At 51.6% G+C, this 20170-nt stretch overlaps 1 protein-coding gene across 4 annotated transcripts in view; it reads right to left on the bottom strand.

Annotated features, from left to right (window-relative positions):
- Positions 1-6688: 6688 nt before the first annotated feature.
- MMP24 (matrix metallopeptidase 24) overlaps positions 6689-20170 on the bottom strand; it is a 165541-nt gene continuing 152059 nt past the window's right edge. For all 4 annotated transcript variants that reach the window (XM_044985521.1, XM_044985523.1, XM_044985520.1 and 1 more), the window contains exons 8-9: positions 10263-10529; positions 6689-7806 (exon numbers count right to left, since the gene is read on the bottom strand). In XM_044985521.1, the coding sequence (XP_044841456.1) occupies positions 7469-7806; positions 10263-10529 (605 nt within the window). In that variant the 3' untranslated portion in view covers positions 6689-7468. The remainder of the gene's footprint in view (positions 7807-10262; positions 10530-20170) is intronic.

Raw genomic sequence — 20170 nt, 5'->3', positions numbered from 1 at the left:
GAAGGCGGGGGGCAGAGGGGAGGGAGCGGGTTGGTGACACTGCCGAATAAGTTCATTGGGGAAGAAAATCAGAGAGTTGCACCCTGCTGAGCAACAGCAGGCTTGAGAAGAGTCCAGGCCTGTCCATCAAAACCCACCAGGCGATTGGCATGAAAGGAGGTAACCAGGTGGATGGGGCACTACATGTGGGACATCACCAACGTCCGCTATCTCACTTCTGGCCCATGGCTCCCGCCACAGTGGTCTGGCTTTGTGCTGCTGCTCTCCTCTGCCCCTGACAGCCCCAGCTCACGTGGAGAATGGGCCCCCAGGCTCGTGACTGGCCTGCCTGCCCTGTCAATCCAGCTGACTTGGAGAATTGGCTTCTCCCCACTGGCCCTGGAGTCTGTCAGTCTCAGGATCTTGATGCCTCTTTGGCCCTTTCTCCTGGGACTGGGAGAGGGCTGGCCAACCAATCCTTCCCCTCCTCCCCAAGTTTCAGTATAGGGCCAACAGCCCCCTTATACAGAGATGAAGGGGTATGGGTGGGGCTGTGACCTGGTGCTGGGGGTTGGAAGGTGATAAGGGCCGTGTGCCAATGCCACTCTGCCATGGGGAGGTGGAGCTGTGACCCAGGTGGAAGAGTGAAAGGGACAGCAGGGGTAGAGGGGGGGCTGTGCTGTGATCCAGTGATGGGTGTGGGAGAGGGGCAGGGCTTGAACCAGCAAGGAATGGGGAGGCAGGGAGTAGAGTGGAGGCTCATGTTTGTTGGTGGGAATTGCGGAACAAACCTGTTTGGCAGCAGGATTTATTTCCTGGGGGAGAAGTACGAGTGCAGCATCCATTCTGGGGTGATTTTGTTTGAGAGATCACAATGGTTGTGTTCCCCCCCCCCCGCCCTGTTCCCATCAGGGGTCCCTGTTGGGGGGGAGTTTGCAGCATCAGGCACTACTGCAGGAAAGCTGACAGGAAACTTAGAGAGGTGCCCTGTTGAGGTGGGGTGGGGGGAAGGTGGCTTTGGACCCTGGGGGGGAGGGGCACAGAGGGGACTCTGGGGATGGCTGGACTTGAGCAGTGGCTGTGTGGGGAAGGGGAAGCCAGAGAGGCCAACATGATTTCTCAACAGAAAATGCCTTTTCCACAAGGGAATTTGCTGAGACTTTTCCATTGAACCCAAATATTTCCTTTGGGGTCAGGTTGACGTGAATAGAAATATTTCAGTTTGGGTCAGTTCAACATTAATCCAAAGTGCTGGGTGCCTCGTGCCCCTGTTCTCTGCGGGCAGGATTCCCTGGCTGGCCCACATCTCCCACTGTGCACTGGGGCCTTCCCGGCTGGCTGAGCTGCATCATAGGAGAGGTGATCTCGCAGCAGTGCACAGCCCACGGAAGGGACTGGGGGGTCAGAGGCAAGTCAATGTTGAACTGACCTTCCTGTTCTGTGAGAGATTGTGCTATTTTGGCTTTGTCTCAGTTTGCAGCAAGCACATGGTGAAGTGTCCGAATTGCCCAGGGGAGGGGAAGCTGGAGTTTTGACCAGTCTCCCTTGAGAATATTTGCTGAAAGCCAGCAAGGGGAGCTGCAGGCCGGGAAACAAGCCCCGATCCTGCATTGCAGCCACCCGGCAACTGCTTCCGCAAGCAAAGTTGAGGCCAGGCAGAGGAGTGTAATCAAATGTCTCATTAGCATCAGGAGCATGTGCTTACATTTGTGTTTCCACTGACACCAATTCTAGAGTCCTGCGCGGATACAAAAATTTGGTGGCACTGCCAAGCTGCAAAGATGGTGAACAATACGAATGCACGTGTGGGTGCGGCTATCCACGGCTTTGCCGGGCTCTGCTCATACCGTCACTCTCCAGAGCACAAGCTGAAAGGAAGGGAGCACAGATGCAAGAATAATAGAGACTGCAGAGCAATGCAAGCATCTATGTGCATGAGTTTGGGATAGTCACTTACACAGATCATCCCAAGCAAATGCCATTAAACCCTCCATCCAGGTACTATGCCACACAGTCGTGTGTTTTTAGATATCAGATAGTTTACAGAAACTAGTTTACATATGCCTGAAAAAATTCAGGAAACACTTACTGGCACTATATTTCATATCCATAGCCAGATGGCCATAGCAACATGAATGCAATTGTATGGTTCAGAGGGGAGAGAAATAGCTGATGTATTGTAAAAACATCTACAATAAATGACGATAGCTTTTCCATTCATATTAAGGTCAGAGATCTTGTGATCTACCAGGGCTGGAAGAAAGCGTGGCATTTCAGCCTGACTCTTAACAAGCTCCCATTAGCAAATACAAAACACTGCAGAGTTTTGTGAGCACTTATTGTCCCAAAATTTAGGTGTCAACTGTGAGAGTCCCAAATTGTACCCACAAATCAGGGACAGTGGCATAAGTGACGTAACCTGCCTGCAAAAACTTAACAGCAGAAAACTGTAGCTTTATACCAGCATAGAACTGGAAGGGACCTCGAGAGGTCACCTAGTCCAGTCCCCTGCACTCAGGGCAGGACTAAGTATTATCTAGACCGTCCCTGACAGGTGTTTGTCCAACCTGCTCTTAAAAATCTCCAATGATGGAGATTCTACAACCTCTCTAGGCAATTTATTCCAGTGCTTAACCACCCTGACAGGAAGTTTTTCCTAATGCCCAACCTAAACCTCCCTTGCTGCAATTTAAGCCCATTGCTTCGTCCTCAGAGGTTAAGAACAACAATTTTTCTCCCTCTTCCTTTTAACATTTTATGTATTTGAAAACTGTTCTCATGTCCCCTCTGTCTTCTCTTCTCCAGACTAAACAAACCCATTTTTTTTCAATCTTCCCTCATGGGTCATATTTTCTAGACCTTAAATTGTTTTTGTTGCTCTTCTTTGGACTTTCTCCAATTTGTCCACATCTTTCCTGAAATGTGGCACCCAGAATTGGACACAATACTTCAGGTGAGGCCTAATCAGCCCCCAGTAGAGTGGAAGAATTACTACTTGTGTCTTGCTTACAACACTCCTGCTAATACATCCCAGAATGATGTTTACTTTTTTTTTTGCAACAGTGCTACACTGTTGACTCATATTTAGCTTGTGATCCACGATGACCCCCAGATCTCTTTCTGCAGTACTCCTTCCTAGGCAGTCATTTCCCATTTTGTATGTGTGCAATTGATTGTTCCTTCCCATGTGGAGTACTTTGCATTTGTCCTTACTGAATTTCATCCTGTTTACTTCAGACCATTTCTCCAATTTGTCCAGATCATTTTTAATTTTAATCCTATCTTCCAAAGCACTTGCAACCCCTCCTAGCTTGATATTGTCCACAAACTTTATAGGTGTTCTCTCTATGCCATTATCTAAATCATTGATGAAGATATTGAACAGAACCGGACCAAGAACTGATCCCTGCAGGACCCCACTCGTTATGCCCTTCCAGCATGACTGTGAACCACTGATAACTACAGTCTGGTAACGGTTTTCCAACCAGTTATGCACCCATCTTATAGTAGCTCCATCTATGTTGCAATGTCCCTAGTTTGTGAGAAGGTCATGCGAGACAGTATCAAAAGCCTTACTAAAGTCAAGATATACCACATCTACCACTTCTCCCCACCCCCATGCCTTGTTAGCTTTCTTTGACAGGGTATCAGGTTGGTTTGGCATGATTTGTTCTTGACAAATCCATGGTGACTTGCTTATCACGTTATCTTCTAGATGATGTCAAATTGCTTAATTATTTGCTCCATTATCTTTCCTGGCACAGAAGTTAAGCTGACTGGTCTGTAATTCCCCTGGTGGTTCTTATTTCCCTTTTTATAGATGGGCATGATATTTGCCCTTTTCCAGTCTTCTGCAATCTCTCCCGTCTTCCAAAATAATTGCTAATGGCTCAGGTATCTCCTCAGTCAGCTCCTTGAGTATTCTAGGATACATTTCATCAGGCCCTGGTGACTTGATGACATCTAATTTGTCTAAGTAATTTTTAATTTGTTCTTTTCCTATTTTAGCCTCTGAGCCTACCTCATTTTCACTGGTATTCACTATGTTAGATGTCCAATAGCCACCAATCTTCTTGGTGAAAACCAAAACAAAGAAGTCATTAAGCACCTCTGCCATTTCCACATTTTCTGTTATTTCCTGCCCCCCACTCCAAATGAGTAATGGGCCTACCCTGTCCTTCATCTTCCTCTTGCGTCTAATGTATTTGTAGAATGTTTTCTTGTTACCCATTATGTCTCTAGCTAGTTTGATCTCATTTTCTATCTTGGCCTTTCTAATTTTGTCCCTACATACTTGTGTTATGTGTTTATATTCATCCTTTGTAATTTGACTGAGTTTCCACTTTTTTTGTAGGACTCTTTTTTGATTTTTTGATCACTGACCATCTGGTTAAGCCAGGGTGGACTCTTGCCACACTTCCTATCTTTCCCACGCATGGGATAATTTGCTCTTGTGCCTTTAATAATGTCTCTTTTTGAAAAACTGCCAACTGTCTCCAATTGTTTTTCCCTTTAGACTTGCTTCCCATTGGATCTTACCTACCAACTCCCTGAGTTTGCTAAAGTTGCCTTCCTGAAGTCCACTGTCTTTATTTTGCTGTTCTCCCTCCTACCATTCCTTAGAATCACGAACTCTACCATTTCGTGATCGCTTTCACCCCAGCTGCCTTCCACTTTCAGATTCTCAACCAGTTCCTCCCTATTTGTCAAAATCAAATCCAGAACAGCCTCTCCCCTGGTAGCTTTCTCCACCTTCTGAAATAAATTCTCTCTACTACATTCCAAGAACTTGTTGGATAATCTGTGCCCTGCTGTGTTATTTTTCCAACAGATGCCTGAGTAGTTGAAGTCCCCCATCACCACCCAGTCCTGTGCTTTGGATGATTTTGTTGTTTTAAAAAAAGCCTCATCCACCTTTTCTTCCTGGTTAGCTGGTCTGTAGTAGACCCCTACCCTGACATCACCCTTGTTTTTTAGCCCTTTTATCCTTATCCAGAGACTTTTGACCAGTCTGTCTCCTATTTCCAGCTCAATCTCAGTCCAAGGATACACATTTTTAATATATAAGGCAACACCTCCCTTTTTTCCCTGCCTGCCCTTCCTCAGCAAGTTGTACCCTTCTATACCAATATTCCAGCATAAGTCTAAAAATATGTCCCAGAAGCCGTACCTCATTGGCAAGGGGGCTCTCTGGCTTTCTAATGGGATAAAGCAAACATTTCCAGCCGTGCTGGCTCAGGAGATGGACAAGCGACAGGTATAAGGCTGGCTAAGACATCCGCAGTATTCCCCAGAGGCCAGTGTCATTTGCGGGGAGAATTCCAGATTTGGGCAGAAGGGAAATGAGAGAAATATTTTCAACTGGTGTCTGTCTGGAGCTGCTCAGAGGAATAGTAAAGTGCATGGTAAATGCAATGTGGCACATGGGGCTGGAACTTATAATATGTATGTCACCACCAGGGGTGTAGTACACATAGCAACATACTGTGTTGGGGAGAGGTGGTTAGTGATTAGGTCTGGCCTTATTTGGTCCTTTTTTTGCAGTCCGGCCGGAGACTCCATCACGTCTTTCACTAAAATTCAAATATGTTACATCTACCGAGTTCTCTTCCACTGATTTTATCATTCTGTTGAAGATGCACTCAGCGTTTCTTGGCTACTGAAGTGCGTTATCAAGTATAAAATACAAAACAGTCTGAGGCCACACAATGTGCAATTCAAACCAGTCACTGAAAGTTCTACCACCCCCTTCGCGGTAATATCCGCGTCCGAGCCAGGCATGTAGAAGTAGACAAACACTAACAATCTCTCTCTCTTCCTGCCCTGCTCTTGTCATCATCAATGCTTATAACCTGAATCACGTGCTAAAAGAAACAAGTGAAACAAACTGTGAGATCCACATTGATTTTTGACTTATGTACATTGTTGAATGTTAATCAGCAGTTCGATGCTTCTTGCTTCATCAGCTACACTGGCGAAATTCAGCCCAAGGCAGCAGACCCACTCTATGACTAGGGCCCACTCACATCCCAGTTAAGCTCTCCAAACAGGACACAAGGGATGTGTAAGTGTGGCCTAGGGCTGGTCTGGGCTGCTTCTGCACAGGGCTGAATGTCACCTGGAACGCTAACAGAAGTGCTGCCTTCATTTTTTTCATAGTCATTTAACATATTGTTTGGATACCAGCATGGAAAATCAGATTAAGGAAGGCTCTAGCTAGGACATGACATTCCCAAGCATTCACATTTACAAGAGGGAAGAACAGACAACTGCTGTCTGAGAAGGAGATTTGTCAAAGCTCAGTACCCAAAATTTAGATACTTATCAAGCTCTTATCTGAGGCTCTCATCTTCAGAACTGTGCTAGTCAGCCTGTGGAAACAAGCTTTCTCACCGTATTTTGGAATTCCACCTTTTGGCCAGATACTTGAGTGTGAAGAGGTGAGTGAAAAATAATTTTCAAAGTTACATAATGTTTTCATGTTTTAGGCACAGGCATAGTTCTTACTTTAGCCAGGCCATTTTGCCTAACTATAATGAAGATTTCCCTCCAAACAAGCATTTTCATTCTCTTGAAACATGAGCCGCAAATTTCAGAATCTGATTACACATGCCACTATAACAACACTTCCCAGAATTTTCAGATAAAATACAGCAGAGTTCTTATATAAATTGTTCATTGTTTTGGTAACAATTTATTGTTTGTGACTGATGGGAATTTCAAATAGTGGTAATATGACATTTAAATATTCATTACATGAGAGGTTCCTAAAACAAAAGCATTTAGGGCTGTGTTAACAGTAGGGAGTGTTTTGGTCTTTGTCTTGTGGACTAACTCAACTGAGGAGTTGCTATTACTATATCTGGTTAAGAGTTCCTTGAACTCCTGGCCTACACAGAATTACCTCCTCCTTGTGAACTGTGCTGAGTGATGGCATCAATTATTATGAATGTACAAAACATCTGACCAGCAGGTATTGGAAAATTGCATCCAGGTAATTCCCTGGTTCTTGTAATAAACTAAGAAGATTTTTTAGAATGATTCAGCATCAGCATGTCTTCTCCTTAAGATACTGAATTGCTCCCGTTTCATAGATTGAATTATCTTAATTCATTTATGAGACAACTGTAAAAAACCTGGTCCATTTAGAGGTGGTTAGCTACACTGGAGAATGCTGGGTTTAACAGAGACCACTGGGGCAGGGCACTGAAGAAGGTTTCCCAAGTCAGCTGAAAAACATTTCAAGAAAATTCCTCTTGCAGTCTCTGACACGCACAAGGGGGCCCGTGGAGAATGGCACAGCAAGACAGACACATGACTGAGGCAGTAAGAAGGAAAGAGGCTCCACTCTGCAAGGCCACCTCTGTATTTCCTGCTTCTTTCAGTCCCAGAACTCCCACGACTCATAATAAGTCACTTGAACAGTTTTGTTTGATGGACTTCAGAACTCATTTGAGCAGCTCTGAGCTGAAATGTGCAAGTGAATGTGTCATACCCATTCCTGGACAGGTCGTTTGTAATAGGTAACGTTTTGCTGCACTTCTTTGTTTTTAAACTGGAAGATGGTATATACCAAGACAAGGATACACAGAGATAAGATGCAAGGGATAACTACTGCAATTGCATTTACAGTGCTAGGCACATCATTGATTGTCACCATAATATCCACATCATCGTGGGGGAAGCGTCTCTCTTTGCTTTGTTCAACTTCCTTTTGGTTGCAGCCCATCCAGTCTTTGAGGATTGACCTAGGGTAGCCTGGCTCCACACTCAGCCTCTGGTTATCGAACTTCCAATACTCCTTCCCTTTATAGAAGTAGGTATAAACTAGGGGACAAAAGAGAGATCACTTCATACCATAACATTCAAAGACTTGAAACCGAATGGGCGCAAAGAGGTACTGAAAGGCGTTTCGCTTACAGTCATTATTTCTCTGCCTAAGGGTAGGAGGCTGTGGGGGCAAGAAAAACCATACGTAAGGAACCTCCCATGGCAAATTTGGAAATCAGAAGGCACTTGCTTGATTTTAGAGGAATGTAGAGCAAATGTTTACGGGAAAAGCTAAGCAGCTGATTTGCTGTTTATTTGGAATTCTAATCCAAGCATTCAGGGGCAAATTATGGTCAACTAAAGCACCAACACGTCTGCCCTGACGCACTCGGGGACTTCCTCTATGTTACAAAAACGTTCCAGTATTTGGCGGGGCCCAGCGGCTGCCCTGATTTGGATATTGGTTTGTTGATATTTTTAGAATATTTTGTTTCATACATATGGCTCTGAGGGGGCAGTGAGGGAGAAGACCCTGGATAGGAGCAGCTTTTTGGAGCACACCTGTTGGAAGATTGGGCCTTGGTTATTAACCAGACAGACAGTGGCTTCAAAAACTTCCCTCCTGTTGCTGAAAGGCTGGTGCCTTCAGCTGCTCCTTAACTGCAGTAGCCTTCGCTCTCCAGATGCTTCCCACACCCCTGTTTCCTAGTCTCTCTCTCCCTGTGGGCAAAGGGCAGGGAAGATTCCAGCTCCCCCCTCTTCCGGGCTCCTGCCTAGCTGGCGCCTACTCCACTGCTCTGTAGGGGTTCGGGGAGCTTTCCTGACATCTTGAGAGAAATCCACTGCATCAGGGTGCCTGTGTCCTCTGCAGAGGACAGACTCCACTCCAGCCAGCTGCTTCTCTTTCCCAGTTGGCTGGAGAAGAGTTGGAGGATGAAGGAGAAAATCAATTGGGGGAGAGAAACAGTCAGCTAGATGCAGCCAGGGATGGAAATTAAATATTGCTCGTAGCCCCCAAGCAGGGGCCCATGGGGCTGGGCACTGGGCAAACACCGAGGGAGAGCGAGTCCCTGCTCCAAGGAGCTTATAATACAATAACGTGACTTAGTCATGGAAAAGAGGGTGTGTGTGTGTTTGAATGGGGCAGGGAAGTGGGTCACAGGTTACTGGGGCTAGATTCACAAAAGGACCTAGGTGCCTATCTGCCATGTGAGGTGCCTAAATCCCAGAATCAGGCCCCATTCGGATTCACAAAACCCTTGCTCAGCTGTAGCCAAACCTTGTAGGTGCCTAAACTCACTCAGCACCTACATTTTTGCAGTAAAAGTTCCTTAGGTGCTTATGTTTCTGCCTCTGAGTCTAAACACTGCAGTCACCAGGTTGCCTACATCCCAGAGCACTCCACCAAGCGGGGGAGGAAAGGAGTTCCTCTGCCTAACGTGTCTGTGGGGCCCAATCTAATACCCAGGCCCAAAGCTCACCTACTAAATCAGGTCCCTCCAGGCAAATTTACACAAGACCCCCAGAGGAGAGGGGTCCCTTGTAACTGATTTGGGTGCTCAGCTGGGATGTGAAGCTCTCCATTCCACCCTGCAGGGGAGAAGGGGTTTGAGCAGAGATCTGCCCCCTTTCAGGCCAATGGCCTAGCCTGAGGGGGGCGCCCTCCATCTTGCCTGTTGAAGCTGTTCCATTGGGAATACATAATTTAAAAATGTCATTAGAGGAGGGGGCCGGGATCCTGCCTGTTCCCCCTCCCCGTGAGTGCTCTCTCTACCAGACTACAGTCCTCCTCATGCCTGGGCTCGCTCTCTGGCCCAATCATTCTTTCATTAGTGGAAGAGCTTCAACAAGAGAGACTGAGGGCATCCCCACTTCGGAATACCCCAGAGCCCAGCTCCCAACTGAGGGATGGGAGATTTCTGTTCCAATCCCCTCTCCCCCTCAGGCAGAGGGGGCACTTGCACCACGGGTCTCCTGCACCCTACATGAGCACCCTAACTCGTGGCTTGCCTCCTCCCTCTGCCCCGCCTGCTAAAACAGCACGGGCACCATGCCCTAAAAGAGGGTTTGCAGCTGAGACCCCTGAGCAGAGGGAGGCCCCTCCCTGGAGCCTGGACTTAGACACCTATCTCTGAGGGGGCGGAGCTTAGCACCCACCTGGACTTGGCACCTCCCAATGGCTAGTTTAGGTGAGTAGCTACCTCGCAAGCTGGCGGTTATGAATTCCATTCTGAGGTGCCTCTCTCTCCCCACTCAGTGCACAGGGGCTCAGGCACCTAACGCAGCCTTCTTGAATCCCAGTGGTTTTCTAGGCACCTAGACGTTAGGTGTGGTGATGCTCAGCATGGCCCTGCCTAAGTTTCTTTGTGAATCCAGCCCTTAGTGACCTCTGTGGCCACTGATGGCAGAGCAGCATTGTGAGCGCTGGGGCCTGAATTCAGCACAGTAAAACCATCTGAAACAAGGACCTGGTATTAGTCTGACAAACACTTGCAATCATGGGTTCTACGTACAGCCTTCTTTGCTGATGAAAGCTCCTTGTGGGGCCTGTGGGATTCCCCTCCACACAGTGATGGGCTTTGGGTATCCTGGGTCAGTCGCTCTCTTGTCCTCGTTATAGCGCCAGTACTTGTCTCCTTTGAAGAAATAGGTTTTTCCTACTGGCTCCCATCGCAAAGCTGTGTCGATGCCTTCCCGGGGGAGACAGCTTCCCAGCTCCACCAGGCCGTGCGGGTACCCTGGCTCTGCTGTCACTTCCTTGAAAACCCAGTATTTATCTCCTAGGAATGAGGGGGAAAAACAAACAATGAATTTACTAAGATCCAGCCAACCGCTGTTCTCAGGGCCTGTAAGTGAACGTCCAGTTAGGCACACAACAGGGGAGTGCTTAAGAAAAATCACTTGCCAGGCTGATTACAACAGCGTCCCCAAACTGTGGTCTGTGGACCTGTGGTGGCCCAAGAACATTTGTTGGTGGGCTGCAGAGAGCTGGCTAGTCACATGGTGCTAGTCTCCTCCTTGTTTCCAGCTGAGAGAAACGAGGGGAGCGGAGGGGAGGGGAGAGAGGGATGAAAAGCAAAAGGAGACAAAAGTGATTCACACCGAGTAAACGACCAGAAGGACACTGAATGACTGACCTCACTAGAGAGCCTACAGACACAACAGCATATTCTTCTTCGAGTGATTGCTCCTATGCATTCCATGTAGGTGTGCGCGCCGCGCGTGCACGGCTCTCCGGAACATTTTTACCCTAGCAACTCCGGCGGGCCGGCTGGGCGCCCCCTGGAGTGGCGCCGCTATGGCGCCTGTTATATACCCCAGCCGGCCCGTCCGCTCCTCAGTTCCTTCTTCCCGCCCGTGACTGCCAGTTGGAACAGTGGAGTGCTTCGTTACCTCCACAGCCCTAGCGTTTCTCTGTTCTTTAGCATAGTTCGTTAACTTAGTTTAGTTTAGTTGCTGTTTAATTGATTGAGTTTAGTTAGTTGTAGTATTAGTAGGGAATTAGAGGGATTAAACCCTCTTCTTCCTCACCCGGTGCGGGCTTATGCCCAGGGCACCGGGATTGAAGCCCTGTGCGGCTTGCCAGCGGCATATGCCCGTCGGTGACCCGCACGACTCCTGCCTGCGCTGCCTCGGGGAGTCTCACAGAACTGATAAGTGCCCGATCTGTGCAGCCTTCAAGCCCCGAACGAGGAAGGAGCGGGACTCTCGATTAAAGCAGCTCCTCATGGAGGCTTCGCTCCAGCCGTCCGCGCCGACCCCACCGGCGCCGAAGTCATCCTCGGCATGCAGCGCACCGGCGGCACCGAGCCGCCCCGATACCGAGGCCTCTCGACACCCGGCACTGACATCCCGGCACCGCTCCCTCTCCCCAACGAGGAAGCTCAAGACGCCGAAGACGGCCTCGAAACATCCTCCGAGGCCATTAGCCCAGCCACCTCCGGTACAGACGGTTCAGGCTGTGGCAGTGCACAAACCGTGCACGGTGCCACCGACTCCGGCACCCCAGAGGCCGTCGAGTCCGGCGCCACCCTGCTCCCCAGTACCAGCCGAGGTTGAGCTGCAGCTCTCATCTACGCCTGAGGCGTTTGAGACGGCGAGAGAGCTTATCGAGCTCGCAGAGGCTCCGAGCCTCCGGCCCCCGGCACCGCCGGTGCGGGCCGTCCAGTCGGTGGGCAAGCCGGCAATGATACGGCCCCCAACCCCCGACAGATGGCATGGACGGCGCTCCAAATCTCGGACCCGGTCCCGATCTCGGAGACTGTCACCACCACGCCGATCACGATCCCGGCGCCGATCACCATCGCGGCGCTGCTCCCCGTCCCGGCGCCAGTCGCAGTCCCGGTACCGTTCAGCATCGCGGTACCGGTCGCACTCCCAGTGCCGTTCCCGCTCTCGATCACGGTCACCGAGTCGCCGGCACCGCTCTCGAACACGGTCACCGAGTCGCCAGCACTGCAGGAGATCCAGCTCCAGGGCCCATTCTCGGCACCGAGACTCCTGGAGCCACTCCCGACGCCGTCGGTCACCATCGCGGTCGAGCGCCCGATGCCGTTCGAGCTCCCGGCACCGTCGGTCGAGCTCCCGGCACCGGTCAAGCTCCCGGCACCGCAGCGCACGCCGGTCCCGCTCTCCGATCCGGTACCGCGATGACCGGCACCGAGCCTCGGCACTGCTCAGAGTCCTGCCACCAGCATCGGAGGCACACTCGGGTGTCGCCTCAGCTCCACCCTGGCCCTCTCGCCAACCCTCGATCGCTTCTCCCAAGGGCAGTGGTGCTGACTTTGGAGCCGAGTCCCAAGGCCGGGAACATGGACCCCATCAGTGGGGATTTGGGGTTCCCTGGGACTACCATGACCCTCGAGCGCTTCCCTTTCCCCCGAGGCCGGTGGGAGTGCAGCGTCGGGAGCCAGAGGCCACAGTCAGCAGGCCGCCCCCGTCACCGACGGGAGAGACCGCATTGCCACAGGATCCGACTCAAGATCCAGGCTCCGTGGCGGCTGAGCACCCGTTGGAGGAGCAGGCTCCTGACGAGGTACTCCCAGGTTGGTCCTCGTCATCTTCTCCGGACGAGGCAGTGGCGGGGGCATCCACGACCGACCCCCCGCCTATTGATTTACGGGCACACCAGGACCTTCTCCGCCGAGTGGCGAAGGCCATTAACCTGCCCGTCGAGGAGGTCCCGGAGGACGAGGACCCAGTGACTAATGTCATTGGAGCGGAGGCCCCGATGCGGGTGGCCCTGCCCTTTATCCGGACGATACAGCGTAATAGCACTACCATCTGGCAGTCGCCGTCGTCGGTCCCCCCCACGGCATGTGGGGTGGAGAGGAAGTACTCGGTCCCACCGAAGGGATACGAGTATTTGTACATGCACACAACTCCGGACTCTCTGGTGGTCCACTCGGTAAACGACCGGGAGCGGCATGGACAGCCTGCGGCAGCGCCGAAATCTAAGGAGGCACGGCGCATGGACCTGTTGGGGCGCAAGGTCTATTCAGCGGGTGGTCTTCAGCTCCGAATCGCGAACCAGATGGCGCTGCTTTCCCGGTACACCTTTGACATCTTGGTGTCCCTGGGGAAGTTTTCGGAGCTGACCCCGCCAGCCTCACGCCAAGAGTTCTCGACGCTCTTGGAAGAGGGCAGGAAAGCCTCCCGGTCCTTAATTCAGGCCGCCCTGGACTCCGCTGACTCGGGAGCCAGAACCGTGGCCTCCAGGGTGACTATGAGGCGCATTTCGTGGCTGCAGTCCTCCACCTTGCCGCCTGAGGTGCAGTACACCCTCCAGGACCTCCCTTTTGACACCCAGGGTCTCTTCTCAGACAAGACTGACTCTAGAATCCAGACCCTGAAGGATGGCCGGATTGCCATTCGGACTCTGGGCATGTACACGCCAGCTACCCAGAGAAGGTCATTCCGTCAGCAGCCCAACCGGCCCTTTACCCAGGCCAGGTCACGGCCATATAATAGTCGGCGTGTGAACTTAAACTGCCGTAGACCATCGGGGAGCAGGCGTAACCAGGCCCAGGGCCCTTCCAAGGCCCCTCAAGGTCCCAAACAGGCCTTTTGATGGGACGCCCGGGGACGGCCCATCAGTCTCACTCCAGGATCCTACCCCGTTATTTTCCAACCGTCTTTCCCACTTCCTCCAGGCGTGGTGCTCCATAACATCGGACAGCTGGGTCCTCAGTACCATCCAGCACGGTTACCGCCTTCAGTTTATTTCGCCCCCTCCCTCCTACCCACCTTCCCTGTCCCTCTTCAGGGACCCCTCTCACGAGCAAGTCCTCTTACAAGAGGTCCGGACTCTGTTGAGCGTGGGTGCCATAGAGGAGGTTCCGCACAGCAGGCGGGGCAGGGGATTTTATTCCAGATATTTTCTCATCCCCAAGGCGAAAGGAGGTCTTCGTCCCATCTTAGACCTCCGGGAGCTCAACAGACACCTGTGCAAGCTCAAGTTCCGTATGGTCACCCTGGGGACCATCATTCCTTCCCTGGATCCAGGAGACTGGTTTGCCGCCCTCGACATGAAGGATGCATACTTTCATGTGGCAATTTACCCTCCCCACAGACGCTACCTGCGTTTCGTGGTCAACGGCGAGCACTACCAGTTTGCGGTACTGCCCTTCGGCCTATCCACCGCACCAAGGGTTTTCACCAAGTGCATGGCGGTGGTTGCCGCAGCCCTCCGTCGGCGTCGAATACATGTCTACCCATACCTCGACGACTGGTTGATACGCGGGCCATCCCAAGAGCTGGTAGCGGATCAAGTGGCCGAAATACTGTCTCTGTTCCGGTCACTAGGCCTCCTTATCAATGCCGAGAAGTCCTGCCTGACTCCAACGCAAAGAGTGGAGTTCATAGGAGCGGTCCTCGACTCCAACTTAGCCAGGGCCTGCCTTCCTCGTCCTCGGCACCAGACCATAGTCTCGATCATACGGGACCTGCATGCCTTCCCCACAACGACGGTGCGGTCCTGCCTACGCCTACTGGGTCACATGGCAGCATGTACGTTTGTGACCGCGCACGCCAGGCTGCGCCTTCGCCCATTCCAGATTTGGTTGGCAGTGGTGTACCGCCCCCATCGCGACCCCGTAGACATGGTGGTGATGGTCGCAAAGCCCACTCTCCAGACGCTCAACTGGTGGCTAGACCCGGAGGTCGTATGCGCAGGGGTCCCGTTCCGCCTTCCTCGCCCGTCGGTCACCCTGACCACAGACGCCTCGGCGCTAGGATGGGGTGCTCACATGGGCGACCTTCACACGCAAGGTCTATGGTCAGCTCAGGAGCTCTCCCTCCACATCAACGCCCGGGAGCTGAGAGCGATCCACTTGGCATGTCTCGCCTTTCGGTCCCACCTGCAGGACCGCTGCGTAGCGGTGTTCACAGACAATACGACAGCGATGTTCTATGTGAACAAGCAGGGCGGAGCCCGGTCCTCCCTACTCTGCAAAGAAGCGATGCTCCTGTGGGACTTTTGCGTGACCCACTCGATTCGCCTAGAAGCGTTTTTTCTGCCGGGAGTACAGAACACGCTGGCCGACCACCTCAGCAGGTCGTTCACCTCCCACGAGTGGTCCCTACACCCAGATGTGGCCCACACAATTTTCCGGAGGTGGGGGTTTCCCCAGATAGACCTGTTCGCCTCCAGGGAGAACAGGAAGTGCCACAGGTTCTGCTCGTACCAGGGTCGAGCTCCGGGATCCCTGTCAGATGCATTCCTCTTCACATGGACAGATCACCTCCTCTACGCATTCCCTCCGTTCCCGCTCTTACACCGGGTGCTACTCAAGCTTCGGAGGGACAGGGCCCGCGTAATACTCGTCGCTCCGGCCTGGCCGAGGCAACACTGGTACACCCTGTTGCTCGAGCTCTCGATTCGGGATCCCATTCCCCTCCCGCTATGGCCAGACCTCATCACTCAGGACCTCGGCAGGCTTTGTCACCTGAACCTGCAGTCCCTGCATCTTACAGCTTGGTTCCTGAGTGGTTGACCCGAGCAGAGAGGGACTGTTCGGCGGCAGTGCAGCGAGTCCTGCTCGAAAGTAGAAAGCCGTCGACGCGTTCTACCTATCTCGCGAAGTGGAAACGTTTCGCGATCTGGTGTGACCAACGAGGCCTTAATCCATTCCTAGTCCCCATCCCGACCATCCTGGACTATCTCTGGTACCTTAAAGACCAAGGTCTAGCGATCTCCTCCTTGAAGGTGCACCTGGCAGCCGTGTCGGCATTTCGACCTTCTATGGGTGGTCGGTCCATCTTCTCCAACGAGATGGTTTCCCGATTCCTTAAGGGCCTCGATCGTTTGTACCCGCCGATACGTCGTCCTACTCCAACGTGGGATCTGAATCTGGTTCTGGCCCAGCTTATGAGACCACCCTTTGAGCCCCTGGCCACGTGCTCTCTGCTTTATCTCTCTTGGAAGACAGCTTTCCTCGTGCAATTACATCGGCCAGACGAGTGTCTGAGCTCCGCGCCCTGACGGCCATTCCACCGTATACCGTCTTCCATAGTGACAAGGTGCAGCTTCGGCCACACCCAGCCTTCCTTCCTAAAGTGGTGTCGGCTTTCCATCTCAACCAGGAGATCTTCCTTCCGGTCTTCTTCCCGAAGCCGCACGCCTCATCCCGTGAGCAGCAGCTCCACACCCTGGACGTTCGCTGGGCCCTCGCTTTTTATATTGATCGGACAAAGTCCTTCCGGCGTTCGACCCAACTGTTTGTGGCGGTTGCCGATCGCATGAAAGGCGAGCCGGTCTCCTCACTGCGAATTTCCTCCTGGGTGACGTCATGCATACGGACATGCTACGAGCTTGCTTGCGTGCCACCATGCCGCCTCACTGCTCACTCAACCAGAGCTCACGCCTCATCGGCAGCCTTCCTAGCCCATGTCCCTATCCAGGACATCTGTAGAGCGGCCACCTGGTCTTCCGTTCACACCTTCGCTTTCCACTACGCGTTGGTGCAACAAACTAGAGACGATGCAGCCTTCGGCTCCGCAGTCTTGCACTCTGCCACGTCTCACTCCGACCCCACCGCCTAGGTAAGGCTTGGGAATCACCTACATGGAATGCATAGAAGCAATCACTCGAAGAAGAAAAGACGGTTACTCACCGTAGTAACTGTTGTTCTTCGAGATGTGTTGCTCCTATCCATTCCAGACCCGCCCTCCTTCCCCACTGTCGGAGTAGCCGGCAAGAAGGAACTGAGGAGCAGACGGGCCGGCTGGGGTATATAACAGGTGCCATAGCGGCGCCACTCCAGGGGGAGCCCAGCCGGCCCGCCGGAGTTGCTAGGGTAAAAATGTTCCGGAGAGCCGTGCACGTGCGGCGCGCACACCTACATGGAATGGATAGGAGCAACACATCTCGAAGAACAACAGTTACTACGGTGAGTAACCGTCTTTTCCTGAGACACATTATGTACCAAGAGTCACCAGCGGGGTGTTGGACGGGTATGAATGGACGAGAAGGTATCTGTGGGCTCACTTCTCCATTAAGATGTGATCCGCTATTTGGGATCACAGCATGCAGCATATTCTCATTCTCAGCAGCAGTCAGCAAATATGCTAAATACCATGCTCAGTACCACCACAAATGAGTCATTTCATCGATTACTTTCTGAAAACTGGTAACACTCAACTAAAGGAGCAGGTGCTGAATAGTATTCAACCCTGCCTGCTTCCCGTGAAGGGGTTCTGTGTTTTGTCTTACTCATTCCTACATTCACTCCCAGACAGCTATCTGGCCGCTGCCCTAAGTACAGTGCATCCTTCCTCTAACAACGCCCCCGGGATCCAAGCCAGGGGTTGGAGCAGCTCTGAGCCCCCACCGCAGACCCAGGGCTGGAGGATCTGTCAGCCCTCGCTGCAGCCCCAGGGCTGGAGGTGGGATCCAGGGACCAGGTTCATTATATTCTCATTATTCTGAAGGCCATTATAGTGAGGGTGTCCTGTAGTTCCCAACTCTCCCTACTGGTGGCACATTGCTGCACACACCATGGAAGAGAGGTAATCATAGGGCCAGCATATGGAAGAAGGTGGCTGCATCCTAAAAGACATGTTGGGTCACATGCAGAAATCAGAAGCCATTCCTCAAGTGAACCCCCAAGACTAGCATCAGCCACCTCACAAGCAAGTACTGTGGCAAGTGGCAAACTGCTGTGGTGAGAACAAGAAGTGAATTCCATTCCCCTGCCTGCTTTAGCTTTCCTGTCACCTGAGACTCTTCCCCCGTAAATGATTTTGACAAGAGGCCTAAACGAATGATACAGTATTACACAATATGGTCAGACTTCCAGGAGCCACTAGAGGGCTGGGGCTGCACAGCTATACAGCTCCTTTCCCCACCTCCTAACGGTCACAACCAGCAGCCACGGAATTGTTTTTTTTTCCAGCTAATTTGTATTAGAGATTATTCTACCACTCTTTGCTTCTAATGCCCTTAGGGCTGCTGCGCTGTCTCCAGACTTTCTACACAATCCTAAAAAGCAGAAGCCGTTGCACAGGATGGCTGACCAGGGAGATGGGCCCCTCTGAGACTAGATGAATTTATGGACTGGCTAAAACAAGTCTCAAGTGGATAGATTATGTGAAGCTATAACCCGAGATCATAAATCTTACTAGTACACTTCAAGCTGACTTGCAAGACTTGGCAGCAAGATTAGAGAAAGCTGAGAACAGACTCTCCCTGCTAGCCGACACAGTGAGTACTAGGAACAGAACTGCACAGCCACAGGAAAGACCTATTAAAGCACTGCAGGAGAAGGGTATTGATCATGCGAGGGAAGTGCCAGGAGAAACAGTCTGAGACTTGTGGGGCTGGAAAAAGGGAGGCCTGGGGTATTTTTATCCACCATGCTGCCAGGGCCTTTGTCTCTCTCCTGATCAGAACTCAAGATATTAAGAAGAGCTCACCACCCCCTTGCACCAAAACCCCCTCCAAATGCAAAGCCCTGGGCAATAATTGTAAGCAGGGCTGGCTTTAGGCACCAGCAAAGCAAGCAGGTGCTTGGGGCGGCACATTTGCAGGGGGTGGCATTTTCTTTTCTTTTCTTTTTTTTTTTTTTGCTTGTGGGCTAGCCATAGCGCTCCATAACACTCACTTCCTCCGCTCTCACAAAGTGGGGGACGATAGATGTTCCTCCGCCTAACTCACCTCAGCCTCAGAGCAGAGGGTGGGAAAGGAGCTCCCTGGTAATGTTTAGCCAGTGGGTAGGGAACTCTCTGCACCCAGGAGGGAAGAGCTGCTGCTCTCCTTCCACTCTCTGGCTCTCCCCTGGCTTCCTTCCTCTAGGCCTGTATGTATCTCCTGGCTAATTAGGCTGGCAGCTGTTTCCCATTTGCCAGTCTGGTGCAGGTTTCTCTAGCCAGCTCCAGTTTACCTCCCTTAGTTGGAGCTGGCAGGACAGAGGGCTGGCTCAGGAGTTCCTGCCCAGCACCCTGTCACACCCGCATTATCTTTTACCTTTCCTGGTCTGCCTAACTCTCTCCATTTCCCCCGCCCCGTTCGTGAGGGGGAACCCAGACACACCTTTCCTAGATCTGTAGTCAACTGTGGCCCAAGCAATGCCACTACTCAGGTACCTGATAAAGAAATGTTTGACGTAAGCACTCCTTATGCCTAATATTATAAATTGTGTTTCCAGGAACATCAAAGCGATGACTCACCCGATAAAAAGAAAAGAATAATCACTCACTTAGAAACACTGAAAGCAGATATTATCTTCCTACAGGAAACCCACCTTCATGACTTGGAGGCAGAGAAATTTTGAAGGCGCTGGATGGGGAAAGGGGTTTTTAGCAACCAAAAGTGCCCCTGCAGTTAATGAGAGCTGTGAAGGCTCAGCCCCTCTGGCAGGAAGGGATGAGCTCAGGGCTGGAAGGCAGCAGGCCCTGAATTTGAACTGTAGCTTTGCCAGATTCCATGGCCTTGGGAATGTCACTTTGTTTCTGTGTCAGTCCTAACAAACATGAATGAATTTATATTTGAAACACCCCTGTGAGGTAGGGTGGGAAAATGGCATAAAAAAGTCCTGCCCTGCCTCCCCGCATGTGCGGCGGGGTCAGTCAGCTAGGGCGAGGGCTAGATTCACAAAGGGACTTTGGCACCTAACTGCCACATTAAATCCCAAATTTAGGCTCCAGTGGTATTCACAAAATCCCCACTCAGCTGCCGCTGCCAAAGTCAGCAGGCACCTAAAATCACTCAGCACCTACATTTCTATTGTAAAGGTCTCCTAGGCACCTATGTTCCTGGCTCTGGATATGCACACTGCTGGCTCCCTCTAGGCACCCGGATGCGTAAGCACCAGTGTGATGCACAAAGTGGGGGAAGATAGATGTTCCTCCACCTAACTCACCTCAGCCTCAGAGCAGAGGGTGGGAAAGGAGCTCCCTGGTAACTTTTAGCCAGTGGGTAGGG

Source organism: Mauremys mutica, chromosome 13, assembly GCF_020497125.1.
Source record: "Mauremys mutica isolate MM-2020 ecotype Southern chromosome 13, ASM2049712v1, whole genome shotgun sequence".
In the NCBI taxonomy this organism is placed as follows: domain Eukaryota; kingdom Metazoa; phylum Chordata; order Testudines; family Geoemydidae; genus Mauremys; species Mauremys mutica.
The sequence above is the reverse complement of the archived record's forward strand: the minus strand, read 5'-3'. Positions and strand labels throughout refer to the sequence as shown.